The sequence below is a fragment of the Trichechus manatus genome, unplaced genomic scaffold, assembly GCF_000243295.1.
Source record: "Trichechus manatus latirostris isolate Lorelei unplaced genomic scaffold, TriManLat1.0 scaffold00001, whole genome shotgun sequence".
Taxonomy (NCBI): domain Eukaryota; kingdom Metazoa; phylum Chordata; class Mammalia; order Sirenia; family Trichechidae; genus Trichechus; species Trichechus manatus.
The window spans coordinates 23,657,433-23,674,114 of record NW_004443937.1 but is presented as its reverse complement, the minus strand read 5'-3'; the positions used below and the strand labels follow the sequence as shown (position 1 = coordinate 23,674,114).

General features: G+C 41.9%; 1 protein-coding gene across 2 annotated transcripts in view; it reads right to left on the bottom strand.

Moving 5' to 3' along the window:
- Positions 1-1,240: 1,240 nt before the first annotated feature.
- LOC101359063 (zinc finger protein 501) overlaps positions 1,241-16,682 on the bottom strand; it is a 68,170-nt gene continuing 52,728 nt past the window's right edge. Inside the window, exons 1-3 of one of the 2 annotated variants that reach the window (XM_023726176.1) lie at positions 8,036-8,360; positions 6,296-6,377; positions 1,241-2,693 (exon numbers count right to left, since the gene is read on the bottom strand). In XM_023726176.1, coding sequence (XP_023581944.1) covers positions 1,572-2,387 — 816 coding nt within the window. In that variant the 5' untranslated portion in view covers positions 2,388-2,693; positions 6,296-6,377; positions 8,036-8,360 and the 3' untranslated portion in view covers positions 1,241-1,571. Of the gene's footprint in view, positions 2,694-6,295; positions 6,378-8,035; positions 15,451-15,993; positions 16,108-16,682 lie in introns of those variants that run through there. The other variant, XM_012554335.2, reaches the window with a different exon arrangement.

Genomic DNA, 16,682 nt, shown 5'->3' with positions numbered 1-16,682 from the left:
GGGTGCCAGCTCTAGGGGAAGGCTTTCTCTCTCTGTCAGCTCTGGAGGATCCTTGTCTCTTTGAGCTTCTGCTCCTGGGTGATCTTCATGTGGTTTGGCATCTCTCTTCCTCCATCTCTGCTCTGCTCTGCTGGCTTGTTTAATCTCTTATATCTCAAAAGAGGTTAACTCAAGACACACCCCACACTAATCCTGTCTCATTAACATAACAAAGACAACCCATTCCCAAGTGAGATTATCACCACAGGCATAGAGGTTAGGATTTACAACATATATTTTTAGGAGACAGAATTCAATCCGTAACAGTGTTGCAAAGGGTTAAGTACTTGACTACTAGCCAAAAGGTTGGCAGTTCAAACCCACCCAGAGGCGCCTCAGAAGATAGGCCTGGTGATCTGCTTCTGAAAGGTCACAGCCTTGAAAAACCTATGGAACAGGTCTACCCTTCACACATGGGGTTGCCATGGGTCAGAATCAACTGATAACAACTAACAACAGTTGTTGGTCAGTGGCACCACTTGCCGGCACTTCAGAACTCAATATCTCCTACCCTACTTTTCCTTTAAAAAACCCCCTTTAGTGCTGTGCTCCTAGAATTCAAAACAAGTACAGCCACATCTTCCTCAACATGCTTGTATTCTCTATCTTCCACCACTTGACTAAAGGAATATCTGTCTACTCTCTGCCTTCTGCCTTCTTTTCACGGAGAAGAGAAGCCTAGAGTTTGAAATGAAACTAGACCCAATAAAACCCAAAACCAAACCCACTGCCGTCGAGTTGATTCCTCATAGCAAGTTTATAGGACAGAGTAGAACTGTCCCACAGGGTTTCCACAGAGCGGATGGTGGATTCGAACTTCCAGCCTTTTTGGTTAGCAGCTGTAGCTCTTAACCACTGCGCCATGAGGGCTCCAGACCCAATAAAGGGAGTACCAAAATCTAAGTAAAGCTCTTGAGAATATTCAGAAATACATATCATAATGTCCACTCAAACTCTAATGATTTCTTTTTCTGTGATTAAATCTGATTTTTTTTTAAGGATAAACCAGTCTTACATAGTATTCTATTTAAATCTAGACATTGTAGTTTAGGCTTCTGCAGATAAAGCATGAAATCTTAGCTCAACTATAAGAACGTTCTTGAGAAAACATACGTTATGAGAACCAAAAAACCCAATGCTAAAGTTTTACTTATGTTCAATAGCCAGATATTTTTTATAAACTTTTGGAACATCTGTAACTCAAAGCCAACTAATGGCAATTATTATATACCACTTATTTTATTCTCAAGATAACCCTAGGAAGTATCCCTATTATTCCTTTTTTTTTTTAAGCGATGGGGAAACTGGAGTTCAGTAATTTGCATGTCGCACAACTATTAAGTGGCAGAGGGATGAAATTCAGAATAATGTAGCTCTGAGGCCTATTCTTAACTTTTTAGGATATATTGTCTCTTGCTCAAAATATAAAACATTCATCTCACCGTATGAGTCTTAAAACTCCCAAGAATTTAGAGGGGGAAAAGAAGTGGAATTTTCATAGAAGTCATTCCACACTCATTATATCCCAAGTTTTAATCTCTAGCATGAAGCTTCTGATGTCTAACAAGTGCTGAACTGTGCCTAAAGGATTTTCCACATTCAACACATTCATAAGGTTTCTCTCCAGTATGAATTCTGTAATGTTCACTAAGGTGTGCTTGCTTGCGGAAAGTTTTTTCACACTTGCTACACTTATAAAGCTTCTCTCCAGTGTGGGTTCTCTCATGTTCAACAAGGGAAGAGCTCTGACTGAAGGCTTTCCCACATTCAGTACACGTGTAGGGCTTCTCTCCAGAATGGATTCTCTGATGCTGTGTGAGGCACGCACTCTGATTAAAGGCTTTCCCGCATTCATTACACTTGTAAGGTTTAACTCCAGAGTGACTTCTCCGATGACGAGTAAGGCATATGCTCTGACTGAAGGCTTTGTCACATTCACTGCATTTGAAGGGTTTCTCTCCAGTATGAATTCGCAGGTGTTTAATAAGGGATGGGCTCTGACAAAAGCCTTTTCCACATGCATTGCATTTATAGGGTTTCTCTCCAGTATGAATTCTCAGATGCTGGACAAGGATTGCTTTTGTTTGAAAGGCTTTCTCACATTCATTACATTTATAAGGTTTCTCTCCTGTATGAATTCTCAGATGTTGAGTAAGATTTGACTGTTTACGGAAACAAGTTCCACATTCACTGCATATGTACGGCTTCTCTCCTGTGTGAATTCTCTGATGCTGGGTAAGAGATGATCTCTGAGTAAAGGATTTCCCACATTCACTGCATTTTGAAGTTTTCTTCTGCATGTTAAGTCTCTGGTGTTTCACTTGGAGTGAAATCTGACTGGAACTCATGCTGCTTGTAGCACACCAATGGGGCTTCTCTCCAATAGGCTCAGGTTCAGATGAAAGCTTCTCTGAAATTCATGATACCCATGAGGTATTTTCTCAAAAATGATTATCATTAGATAAACACTGTTCCCCTGGGAAGCGTGTGTGTGTGTGTGTGTGTGTGTGTTGTTTTCTCAGTGATTCCTGCAGAATTTTCCTTCTTGTTCAGTGTACATTTTCACCTGCTCCAAATGAGAAGTCCAGATGACCAGCCTCTCTAACTTTCCACTTCTTCCTCAGCTAACTTGATACCAGGCTTGGTCTTCCCACCTGAAAAGAAAAATCACAAAGTAAGCCACTAATTACAGAAGATACTGAGTATAATATATTATTATAATGATTCCAAAATGTCCTCAATAAAATTTGGCTCCTAGGCTTAGGTTCTACTTTCATCTCCACCACTAACTGTGTTCACCTGATTTTTTATCTTTTTGGGCCTCAGTTTTCTCATGAATAAAATGGTGATCCATTCATTCAATAGACATGTTGAGTACCTACTATGTGCAAGGCACTGAGCTAGATGGGGAAAACAGATAAACAGACTCTTAATGGATACACTAGCCTCACAAAGTTGAGAGGATCGACTGCGATGATACATGTAAAATCACATCATAATGGGAAAGGCTGCACTAACAAAAGAATTTGTTATTAGAACATGACAATTACAGTAAAAGCCCAACTCAGTGCAACATGGTAATTCTTTACTCCAGAAAATTACTACTTTTGCTAAAATATTTGTTCTTCTATGTACCTAAATATTTGCATCTAATTGGAAAATTTATTCTGTACTGAGATTTTCAATTTCAAAAGCACCATTAAGCATTGATATGTTAAGAACTGAGAAGATTTAACATATGGTTTAGTGAATTAAGAATTTTTTCCATATTTGGGGGGGAAAAAACAAAGGAAAATGTGCCCCGTGCAGAAAAAGGGACCTGCATTGTAGAATCTTGACTTTTATCCTCTGTTCAATAATAAAGGAAATCACAGTGAGCTGGGGAGAAGACTAGAATAGGTGATAGGGAAGTGGGAGAAATCAGAGAACAGGCAGGAAACAGAAGAGATGAAGTAGTGACAAGTCCCGCGCATTCTATAAAATTTCTTATCATGATTGATTCTGAAATAATCAAATGCTAAAAACAAATTCAAGTAATTTGGGGTCATCCAGATTTGCATCCAGAGTGATAAACAGTAGGAGAATATGAAAGAGACAAGCATCCTACATTCGGGTAGATTACGTTTTGGGGAAAGTTACTGCCTATCTTTAGTCTCCACTCCTCAAAAAATATGTGAAAAGTAATTATATCTCCTTAGCTTTCCTGTAAGCAGTATCTTGGCAGATTAGTGGTAATTAAAAAGAATTTCCCTTCCAAGATTTCAAAGGTGACCAGGATCTAACTTTTGCTAGGTCCACCTTACATCTTTCCTTATTCACTCACCTGGATAAGGTGTCTCTTTGGACCTCTTTTTCTCTCCAAAACATTCAGCATCTATAGCTATTCCCTTAAGTTCAACTGGGAAATCTCTAGGTTTGAAAGCTAGAGTCACTTACTGAAAGAAAATCAGATATCACTGCGTGTTTACAGAAAAATGGGAGAGAGGTGGTGCATAGGAAAGAAGGTCTCATAGTAGTGACTTGACTCTAGCATAATGGTCTACAATTTGGCCCTCACCTTTGTAGCCAAAGAAATGCTTCAGAATCTAATGCATACTCACCAAGTTCACAAGAGGAATGATGGAGAACAGTCAGTTTACTAATTTACAATGAAAAATTTCTATGCTCAATGTCCAGCTGGTTAACACACTCCACTATAGAAAAATGGTGTGGGAATCAAATCAATGTTATCAGGACACTCGTTGGGAAGCAAAAATTGGAGAAAGAGAGGAGTACTTGAATGATCAATGACGTCAAACTCTCAAACACTGATGCCCTGGATAAGAGCACACAGAATCAGAGAACAGATACTGAAGTGCTGCACATCAGAGCAACCTCTTCACTGGATGGTGCTGAGACATGGAGACATTTTTTTCCGAGGCCCCTTTTCATTACAGTTTTCTCATTACACAAGTTACACCTGAATATATTCTCACTGTAAAATACTTAAACATAGAAGTATGTAGAGTAAAAGTTATTTTCATAGCCATCACCACCCCACCCATTCAAACCCATTTCCTACCCCAGACATAATCATTATTAAGTTTGGAATATATTCTTTTAATCTTTTTTTCTACATGTTTACCTACACAGAGGTAGATGTTGACTCTTTTTACCTAAATCATTCTATAGGTATTGGTCTGCAATTTGCTTTTTGTTTCACTTAAGAATGAGTCTTAGAGGTCACTTCATGTTAATACATATGAATCTACTGGGGGCTGAGAGTCAGCTGGCACAAACTAGCATATCTGCACTAGCTGTTTATGGTGAAAGACTGATCCGAGTGGGCAATGCCTGTACCATACTGGTAGTTAAATATAGTGAATTATCTTGCCTGGACCTATCTCTCTGTCTTGATGGGTTATACAAACTTCCAGTATGGATATAGCATTGTCTTAGTTTGTTAGTGCTGCTGTAACAGAAATACCACAGTGGGTGGTTTTAAAAAACAGGAATTTATTTTCTCACAGTTTAGGGGGCTGAAAGTCCAAATTCAGGGCACTGGCTCTAGAGCAAGGCTCTCTCTGTTGGCTTTGGGGGAAGATCTCTTTCAGTTTCTGTAGATCCTGCATTCCTTGGTTCCCTGGAGATTTCCACATGGCATTTATCTTCCTCTCCTGTTTCTGCTTGCTTCTCTGTGCTTAAGCTGCTCTTTTTATATCTCATAAGTTAGTAGGTTTAAGACACATCCTGCACTGATATGGCCTAATTAGCATAACAAAGAAAATCTTATTCCACTGGTATAGGGGTTAGGATTCTGAGGGGAACACAATTTGATCCGTAACAACCATATACAAAAATAAACTCCAGGTGGTTTAAACTAGTAAATGTAGAACCAAAACTCTAATCACACTTTTATCTCCTTTAGTTTTTCTTCCAAAATAAAGTTTTTATTTTTTCATCATACAAAGGATGCATGCTATTCTTTGTAAATCTATACATGTTATATATTCTTTGCATAAAATATTCTATAATGCAATTAGTCCAGAAAGGAAATCACTTGAAGTCCTACCACCCAGAGAAAATACAGCTGGCTTTTTGATAAACTTTCTTCTAGGCATCTCTCACTGCATATATACATATACAGACACAAATGTGACACGTGTACACATTAGACTACCAAATTCTTCAGGACATAATCATGATCTATTCACAGAGTTCCTATCATCTAAGATCCAATTCACCCAGTACTATTCTTACTGGGTTTGACAGGCATCCAGACTTTTGACAGCCATTAACAATGGCAGTTGTGATTACCTAGGCTCTTGTTCCGAACAGGCCCAGGAGCCCATTCCACATGTCTGAGCAAACAAACACCTTTGCAATGGGTCTTCCAGTAATTTACCATCAGCTTCCCCGTATCTGATTGCTATGCCTTTAAGATATCATATTTAGCAGTTCAGTGAGTGGTTTCAAGGTGTTCCACCAAATGACTACAGAGGGGGTAGCTCATCTTGCTACAGTTCAGTTACATGTAATCAGAAATTAGTGCACTCTCTGTCTTGTCCTATAACCAATTAACCCACAGCCTTCTTCTACGATGGGTCACTCTCTGATTCAAGTAAGACACTGCCCATTTCTGGGTGGTTCTACAGTTTCAGTCTGCAGCATCTAGGTTTAGTGGTTACTAGTGGGTCCCATGGTAGGTCTGCCACCACTTGTGAATGAGCACCCCTATAAAAACCACAGCCTCACTCTCTAGTTAGATTTCACTTACCCAGCAACAAGCTGTTAGGAACACAAGCAACACTGGTTTGCCTCCTGGGAGCTCTTCTTTTGAAGGGCAGGAATCCGAGTCACTGACGGAGGAAAAAGAGCCATCCATAAATTATCAGCCTTATTCCCTCATACTCTGGCAGGGGAACCCAAGAACAGCCCTTCCCTAATCAAATGACTATTTTAAGTCTGAAGGAAAAAGCACATCATCATTCTCCTAGAAGAGTATCACTGATGACAAAAATCAGTAAGTGGGTAGACTTCAGAGACACAGCAACATGCAAAGAAAGAGGGCACGCCCTCCTAAGGTCTTAGCATACTGGGGTGAATATTCTTTTGCAGGAGATCTAAGTTGGAGCCCAAATGGTCCCCAAACCTACTGGAAAAGCCACTGACCTCAAAAGTCAAAACTGTGGGGGCAGTAAGACCACCACTGGACTAATCAAGAGGTCTGGATTCTAGTCTTGGCTCTGATACTAACTTGTTCAGTGACCTGAAGCAAGTCACTCAGTCTCACAGGATTTTTCTTATCTGTAAAATGAAGGTGAAAAACTAGGTAATATGTAAGGCTTATTCTGTGTACCAATATTCTGTGATTTTTTAATTCTAAAAATACACATAAGGAAAGAGCAAAAATCTCAAGTCCTTTGATTAGGGCTGGTTTTTCAATTAATTTATTGGAGAGTACTAACTGAGCACCTACTATGTATCAAGCAGTGAGGTCAGTGCTCCTTGTTAAGAATGTGCTGAGTCAAAGACAGGGAAAGTCCCCAGCAGTTATCCACCCACAATCAGAGGTAGAGAAATTTCTGGGAAATAATGAGGACTGCCTCTACAAATGAAGGAGGGTGGGGAGAGTATGTTGGAAGATGTTGAGGACTCCTTCTAATGAAAGGAAAGAATGCTGTATTAGAAAGCAGGGACTTGGTTTCCAGTCTAATCCACCCCAGTCCATTAGCACCTCTTATCTGACAATGAATAAACTGTCCTTTTCAAACTTTTAAACTTTAATATTCAGCTCAAATGTGAACCACACCTACTCCCTGTGGAAAATCTTCCTTGACTTTTCCAAGGCATTTCCTTTCTCTACATTCTCACAGAATTTCCACGACTACTGTAGCACTTTCCATTCAGTGTTTGTAATTCCCTAATTGCATTTTTGTCTTTCACCACTACACTTGACAAGTATAGCAGCGGTCTGGGGCTAGATGCTCTGGGTTGGAATCTCCAAGTGATCCTGGGCAAGTTACTAAACCTCTGTGTGCTCCACTTTTTCCAACTGTTTTAAAAAAGAAATGATAATATCAAGAACTCCTTCAGAGGGTTGTGGTGATGAATACATGAGTTAATACAAGGAAAGCACTTAGAAGAGTACCTGGTTGGTAAGCATTCAGTAAATAGTACCTGCTGTTAAATTATTCCTGTTATTATTTTTGCATCTATACGTCTTCACATAGTACAGATTTTGTTACCATTAGTTGTTGCGTTGTGGGATCGATTCCAACTCACAGCAATCCTATATGACAAAGTAGAGCTGCCCTATATGGCGTACTAGGCTGTAATCTTTACCGGAGCAGACTGCCAGGTCTTTCCTCCCCCCGAGCGGCTGGTGGGTTCCAGCTGCCGACCTGACTCCACCTTTCGATTAGCAGTAGAGTGCTTAACTATCGCGCCACCAGGGCTCCTTCTGCCATCAGATAGAGAAGAGTAAATACTTAACGAAAGGCGAGATAATGCTCACATATATAGTCTTATCCAGCCAGCACAACTTTGCGAAGTGGCAACGGAAAGAATAGTATTTGTTTTCTGGAAATTAGAAATCTAAAGCGCAAGTTCGCTGACTCGCTCAAGTAGACAGATTGGACACCAGGTCTTCCGACTTCCAGACCAGGGTTCTTAAACAACCTTCCGCCTCCCCTCTTCACCGCAAGCTTTCCCCAGGCATCGGGCCTCCGCCCCTAAGGTCCCTGCTCGATCGGAAGGAAGAGGCGCTGCGGCCGGTAGGCCTCCTGAGCCAAAGGAGACCCCGGGGCGGAACCCGCTGCAGCCGATCACAGCATGAACCGCTCACCAGGAGCTCGCCGCGGCGCTGACCCGGCAGCACCTCGCACCAGTCCGCCGGAAACAAGCCCAGGACGCGCTCCGCCATGTGACGTCACCAGTCCGCGCCGTGGCCGATAACCGTTGCCGTCGCCTTTGTTGGAAGGTGGGGGTGACTTCTCGGCGCCCTGAGGGTAGGAGTTCCCGCGCCAGGCTCAAGGGGCCTCCAGACACGGCTTGCAAACCCATCTCAGCGTGCACTTTCCCAGTGTAAAGAAGCTAAAAGTGAAAGTGAGATTGGGAGTTGGCCCAAGGGAGCTCTTAAAACCAGCCAAACCCATTGCTACCGCGTCAGTTGCCACTCATAGCGACACTATAGGACAGAATAGTACAGCCCCAAGAGTTTCCAAAGCTGTGATCTTCATCTCGCTGAGCGGCCAGTGGGTTTGAACCGCTGACTTTTCGGTTTACAGCCCATGCTGAATCACTGCACCACCAAGGCTTATAGGGAGCTTTTACCACGTGCCAATTCACACTGCGCCCGGCCACTTTTATCTTCCTAAAATACATATTTTTCCATGACATTGCCCTTTGGAGGTTCTCAAGGCTTCCGCAAGTTGCTCTTAACCTTCCTTACACATACTCTTTCCTGTCACAAAACTGACCTCGCAGGGACTCCAAAACACCTTACTTCCTCCATTCACTGCTTTGGCTTGAGTCCTAGATTCTCAATGGGTGAACTTGGGTAAACCATCTCTCTGTGCCTGTCTCCTCACCTATAAAATAAAAGATAGTGGTACCCAATTTCATAGGGTTGTGAAGATTAAATTGGGTAAAAATTTCTAAGAATGTCTGACACTTAACGAACTTTGGGTAAAAATGTTAGGACTATCACCTGCTCCTAAAATCCCTGCTCAAGCTCCCATTGTTCCGAGCGGGCTTCTCTACCGTTCCAAACTCAGGGGCACCGCCCCCTAAAAATGCAAAGCTTCAGATCTTGCTGGTCTTCATTCCGGAAATATCTGCACACATACGTTCATCCTGACAGGTATATCCAGGCATGAGTGCATGGGCAGCAAAGCACCTGACCCACTCCAGGCACTCTTCCCAATCTGCAAGCTTAGGAAAATGAGGCTGTCTGCTAACCATTTCCCTGGTGTGCAGCACATAGCAAGCACTCAGTACTTATTGAATAAATGAGTGAGATGGCAGCAGTGAAGTTATCTGTTCACATTTCCAGATGGGCTGCTTTTCCAAAATGGAGTCCATTTGAGAGGCTGAAATTAGGAGTGGAGATGCCAGACTGAAGCCATGGCAATTGCACTGACCAGCTAGAAAGGGGCCCTTTGTAGAAATGCCAGCTGACACGTCAGGGAACAATAATGCCTTGCTTTTTACCAAGTGCCACATTCTCAGCACTTCTTTGAAATCACATAGCAAGTTCTCCCCAAAGCCTTAACCTCCCCACAGGTCAGAGAGCCTTAGCCTAATCATTTTCTACTGCCTTTCAGGCCTTAAAGAATCTCTTTAAATCACAGCCTCTGCTGCATGGAAAGTAACTCTGGAGTGGGGTACCCTAGGCAGACCAGGGTCTAGAAACAGGAATATGGGGCTTAAAAGCAGTTTGGGCTAAGCGTCTTTCAATGAGATGTGGAAAGTAGATACGAGGGATGGACATCAAAAATTTTCCACAGAACTAAACTAACCTTAGCCTTGATGTGGCCAGTGGTTGAACGGTAGTGAAACTGGAGCCACCTGAGGTCAAAGTTATGTTTCTGCATTATGTAGGAAGGGTCAAAATCAATTTCTTCCTCACCCGGTTACTCCCAGGCAAGTCTGAGATTCTGAGGGCAAAAAGCTGCTCAATCTCGTGAGCTCCCCCTATCCTCAGGAGGGGGGCAAGGTTAGAACTATAAATGATCCACTCTGTAACTGCCACAAGTAAAGGGGCAGTATGGAGCTGAGGTATGACAAAGAGAGAAATCTGAATGATAGTGCAGAGGGGGACAGGAGTTTAAATTTCACCTGACACGAGTTATGTAATCTTTCTTTTGCTGTTTTGAAGCTCTAATGTGGCCTCCTCCCTGTGTCCTTCTGGAGTTACAAATTAAAATGCAGTGCACCAAGAATCAGCAACACATTCCAGTTTTTATCATACCAGCATCCAATGTAGGCCATGAGCTCAAGAAGTGTTTCCTCCTTGGGATTTCTAACTTCCAATTGCTCTGCTGCCAAGGGGGCATCATTGTTCAGTTCCTGCCTATTGGATTTCATTGATATTCCAGTTGACGTAACTGTGCCTCTGCAGCTACGTGCATCTTCCTCTTCCAGTTGACCTGACATCAACTTACATGTGAAAGCACATTGTGAAACTGTGATTGTACTTTTAAATGCCTGATCTGTTTTTTTTCTACAAAACACTTTTTCTTATGGGGTCCTCTACTTAATACAACCACACACTGTATCTTGGGGAAAGGATCAGAATTCTTCCTCCTAGCAAACACGTCATGGCCATACACACTCACCGTATATGCTTTTTAATGGTAACTGGGTCCACATCACAAACTGCTGGCTGGCATGGAGAAATGTCTGACTCAATATTTTAGTTGAGTTTAACAAATATTTATTGAGCACCTTATAAGTGCCAGCCATTGAGGACACAAAGATGAATAAATATCACATCTCTCGATGGAGCTAACAGTCCAGTGGGAAGAGGAAGATCTGTAAACAAATCTTACAATACAAAAATAATACAGAATACAAAGTAAATGACATTAGAGACAGCTTTAAGGTGTTGCCTGAGCATATTTATACAGGACAAATGAGTTTTCCAGGCAAGGAGGAGCAAGGAATGGAATCTAAGGCAAGAGGAACAGTATGTGCAAAGGCACTGAAGTACAGAGTCTGACTGTAGAATTACAAGGAATTTGCACTATGGAACAGAACACGCAAGGCAGAGAATGGCAGCTGAGGCTGGAGATGTAGCACAGGCCAAATGAGGAGTCTCAGATGACTCTTTAAGGGCATGTGGCTTTATTTTAAGAGAGAAGAGAGCTGCCAGAGTTATGTCTTAGAAAGATCACCAGAACGAAATGCAGATGACCTAATGGGCCAAGAGACTGGAAGACTGGTTAGGAAAACAGAAAAACAGTCTAGGAAGTAAACTCTGAGGACCTGACCTAAAGCAAAGCAGTGGAAATGGCGTCCAGATTTAGGAGATAATGTCAACAGGGTACAGTTGTTGGTTGGATGTGAAGACTAAGAGGGAAGATTGAGGGAGAGGGCAATTCCTAGGTTTGGGGCCCAGCTGGAGTGACAAGGTGCATGATGGGCCAGCAAGTGAGAGAAAATCAGGATGGCAAATATGTGCAACAGTGAGAATATGAGGTGAGGGCAGTGCAAAGGAGCAATGAGTTCTTTCTTTCCTTTCCTGTTTCCCCAGCATGGGAACATGTGCCAGACTCCCTTAGCCTGAGGATTACAGACTCAGTGTCATATTCCTTCCCTTTTAGAAAATCTTTCCTACAACAACTTAGAGACAGCTTCTACCCTTAAGTTTTTTTCATTTCTTCCCCCCAAAACCCCCCTCTATTCTCCTTTCCACTCAAGATTCCAAAGATAGTAGTGTATAAATATAACTAAGTAAAGACCTATATATCAAGAAAGTTAATAAGAAGTTTTGGTGGGCAAGCGTTGATTAAAATACATTAACTCAATACTTACTGAACACTTACTATGTGCCAGAAATTAACCCTATAGTGTCATATTTCACTTAAGAATATAGATATTGACATTTACTTTTAGTAGAAAATGTACATACATACTTTTTCATGAGCATAAAGTTTTCATAGGATTATTTTTTCCCCACAAATACTAATTTCCTCAATTATGAATTCCTCTATGGCAGGTTTTCAGAGCATAATCTTCACAGCAAGAGAGGAATACTGTATAAATTATTTTTGTCACATTCCCATTAATGGAAATTAGTGGACAAAAACAATGCTTACGTGAGAGTTGCTCTGGAAAATCAAAACTCAATTCCAAGCAACCAACCATTCCAGAATCAACTTAGTTGATTTTAAAAGTCATACTTTAAAAACTGTCTAAGCCTCAGAGCTAAGAAACTTTATTTCAAATACCAAATGCTATCCTCAGTCTTCCAGAGCTCAGTCCCTGGATAGCAGTAAAGAACATGAAAGAGATTCAGAAAATACAGGGGAAGCCATGCCCTTTTTCTCAAAAGAATAAAATATCACAGTTGGTGGCAAACCATGCTATTGATTTTTGGGAATTTAAAAGCAGGTAATTCTAAAAGTCTTTCCAAATTCATTTCTAAGTGTTTACCTAAATACTCCTAACCTTCAAGTAATATTCTTGAATATGAATGTACAAGAATATAAAATCTATGATTGCAGCAACCAATGGCCTAATTACAGGAAACCCAGCCCTCCCAGCTTCAGCTGTCAACACTCTCTTTGGGACTGGCCCAGCAGCCCGCCACCTCAACTCCAGCCAACCTAAAGGGCCTTCTTCACTAATGTTTTCTCCTCCCTAGTGGCCAACAAATTGAGTCCCCCTTTGTATGGACTTTTTACTCCTAGCGGGTCTCTCTGCCCTGGCTACAAACCAGTGGCCCCACCAAATTCCTGGGGCAGGAATATGTTGGTACTTTGCTCTGTCACACACAGGCTTCCTCCTCCAAGGCCTTATCAGCAATGGCTTAGCACAGACCTATTCTCCCGTGGTAAGCCAGTAGCCCTCTGGTACAGTGGTTGGGCCTTCTTCTCCCTGTCCCTCTGAGCAGATATATCTCCCTTCCCACAAGCTAGCATCACTGAAGTCTCTCTTGACCTCCTACTTCCTTCTGAATCCTAAATTCCTCTAAAGCTTGAAAAGATCAGGAAAGGTATTTCTCACCCTAAGACTTCTTCACCAGCATATCTGCAGGGATCAGCCCAGTTCTTGTCACATTCCCTTATTACTTAAATTACTGAATATGGATTCTTGTTTTTCACTTGTTCTGTTTTTCCATTCACAGGACCACCTCCTGCTGCACTCTACAGGTCAGGCAGCCTCCCCCAGCAGCATAGAGAGAGCTGCCTCAAACACCTGAAGGCTGCTTAGAACTACCTCAGAACTGTTGCCACTTTCAGACTGACAAGAAGTATTTGGAAAAGCACCTCAACCAACCGGCCAGTGAACAGGAGTAACAAGGCGGGATGGGGGGTAGGGGTGTAGTAAAGGAAACACAAGTGCTAGCTTAACAAATGCTAAAAGTACAAGGTACATGGGTATGAAGGAGTGGCAATCTGCAAGGCTTTATAAGAAAAGCAGGAACTTCCTTTCTACCCTGTATTCCCAGATGCCCATCATAGGCTCTGCATTCTCCAAGCTCCCACTTCCATTTCTGGAAATATTCTTCTCCGAGCACAGTAGCAAAGATTCCTTCCTCCCTCCATCCAGGAACTCTATCTGCCCCTCTTCCCCACAGCCATATTCCTAGTCACTCTCTAGAGAAGCTGTCATTCCTAAAATGCCAAGATTATTTACCACTGTGGAGTTTCTGATGTCTGAAAAGGACTGAACTATGTCTGAAGAATTTCCCACATTCAATGCATTCATAAGGCTTCTCGCCAGTGTGAACTCTGTAATGTTCACTAAGGTGTGCATACTTGCGGAAGGTTTTCTCACATTCACTACATTTATAGAGCTTCTCACCAGTGTGGGTTCTATGATGTTCAGTGAGAGATGAGCTATGTGCAAAGGCTTTCCCACATTCCTTACATTTATAGGGCTTCTCTCCAGTGTGAATTCTCATATGCTGAGTGAGGCAGGTATTCTGATTAAAGCCCTTCCCACATTCATTGCATTTATAGGGTTTTTCTCCAGTGTGACTTCTCTGATGCCGAGTAAGGCAGATGCTCTGAATGAAAGCTTTACCACACTCATTGCATTTGTAGGGTCTCTCCCCTGTATGAATCCTCTGATGCTTAGTGAGTGGGGTACTCTGAGTAAAAGCTTTGCCACATTCCTTACATTTATAGGGTTTTTCTCCAGTATGAATTCGCTGGTGTTTAATAAGGGACGGGCTCTGACAGAAAGCTTTTCCACATTCCTTACATTTATAGGGTTTCTCTCCAGTATGAATTCTCTGATGCTGAGAGAGGTTTGCCTTAGTTTGAAAGGTTTTCCCACATTCGTCACATTTATGGGGTTTTTCCCCAGTATGAATTCTCTGATGTTGTATAAGATTTGAGTGTTTCCGGAAGAAAGTGCCACATTTATTGCATAAATAAGGTTTCTCACCAGTATGAATTCTCTGATGTTGAATGAGGTGTGTGTTCTGATGGAATGTCTTCCCACATCTGTTACATTTGTAAGGTTTCTCTCCAGTGTGAATTCTCTGATGTTCAGTGAGATGCGAATGATTGTGGAAGGAATTCCCACATTCATTACATTTATAAGGTTTCTCTCCAGTGTGGATTCTCTGATGCTGAGTAAGAAATGATCGACATCGAAACACTTTCCCACACTGCTCACATCCATACAGTTTCATTCCATTGTGAATCCGTTGATGTTGAACAAGGAATGAGCTACGACTAAAGGCTTTCCCACATTCCTCACACGTGTAAGGTCTCTCCCCAGTATGAGTTCTCTGGTGTTGGGTAAGGGATGAGCTCTGAGTAAAGGTCTTTCCACATTCATTACATTTCCAAGATTTTTTCTGGGTAGAGAGGGGTGGGCATTTACTTTGGTCTGAAATCTCATTGGTGTATATGCTAGCTGTCTCCCGCTGATGCAGGCTCTCTTCTGTGGAAACCCTGAGACGTGTAACAAGGCTTGAGGTCAAAAGCAAGCTTTTCTCGAGGTTATAGTCTTGGCTAGTTATTTTAGGAGTTGTTTCCTTGTGTACGAAGGTTATTCCCCCAAAGCCTCCTTCCTGGAAAAGGCATGGCCTGGGAAGCTCTCTGGAAGGGTTTTCCTTCATGCCCTCACATGCATATTTTTCTACAAATATCGAATCTTGGTGTTCATCCTCTTGGAATCTCTGTGCTACTATGCCTGGAGAATCAATTTCAGAGACTTCTTGCTCTGGAGCAGGCCTGTTCTTCAAACCTGAAAGAAACCATCAGAGTAAATGTCTCCAGTTCAGGGCACAGCAGAGGCCTCTGAAGTTGTGTGGACAGAACTTTGACAAATCTCAATAATGGCCTGTGAATAATAGTGAGTAAAAGCAAACGGGGCAAGTAATTCAGAGCTGATCTGCGTCTGGGTCAAGTGTTTACCATTAGTGAGGAAGCCTCATAGAAAAGGGAAGCTACAGATACCCAGGGAGCAAGAGACCTACCGGAAATGGAGAAAAAGGGGAAATAACACACAACAGTAGGATAAGATTAGGAAAAGACAGGAAACGGACAGTTTGTATCCAGATAGTGGATAGTTAGAGAATGAAAAAGGGAAACTCCTGAAAATAAGAGAGAAAATGAATATTAGGGAAAAGCTGGCCTCAAGAGGCACTCACCTCCAACTGTCCCCCACATCCCTAAAAGAGAGAGTAGTTTTATCTCTTTACTTTCCCTCAGAGTTTCTCTTCCAAGATTCCCAAAGTCTTCCTACTGCTGGGCTGTTTCTCCCACTGGTTGTCTCTTGCTCACTCACCTGGGCTGGTCTCTCTTCCACTCTCTCTCTCTTCAGCTCCTTGCATATTCAACAGCCACAAATCTTCTCTTTGCTTTGACTGGAAAACACCTCAGGTCTGGAAAACTGAGAGCCCTGCTCATAGGGAAAAAAAGGGGGGAGGGATGTAACTGTCCCAGTAAACGAAAAATGATAAAAGTTGTCTAGGGATGCTACCTAATAACTTATACCAAAGGGTGAGGCAACATGAGTGCCTCAGTACAAACTGGGGCTGGCTTGCAGTTTTCTAGGTTCACAAATTCCACTTGCCAGCTGTCCAAGAATTGACAGATTCAGAAAAACATACTATCAAATACTCAAGAGCTTGATGAATAAATCAGAATGACATTTATTACCTTATAATGATAAAGATAATTATGAAATGGATAGGAATATTCATGTCAATTAGTGCACTCTATCATACAATAATCTATATGAAAAGTCAATTAATATACTCAAAAGATGCATGAGGAAACAGCCTTATAGCAAGGCTAACGCATCAAGTCTAATCCATCCACCTCCACTATATGCCAAGGGGCCTGGATAATGGTTACAGAGTCTTCTCTACTCAATAAAAACCAAGATACACTAATTGTTCTTAGATGTATATCAATTAAACAATTTTTCTTCAGACACAGCTCAATTAAGAGTGTAGGCTGCTGTTTTTTTTT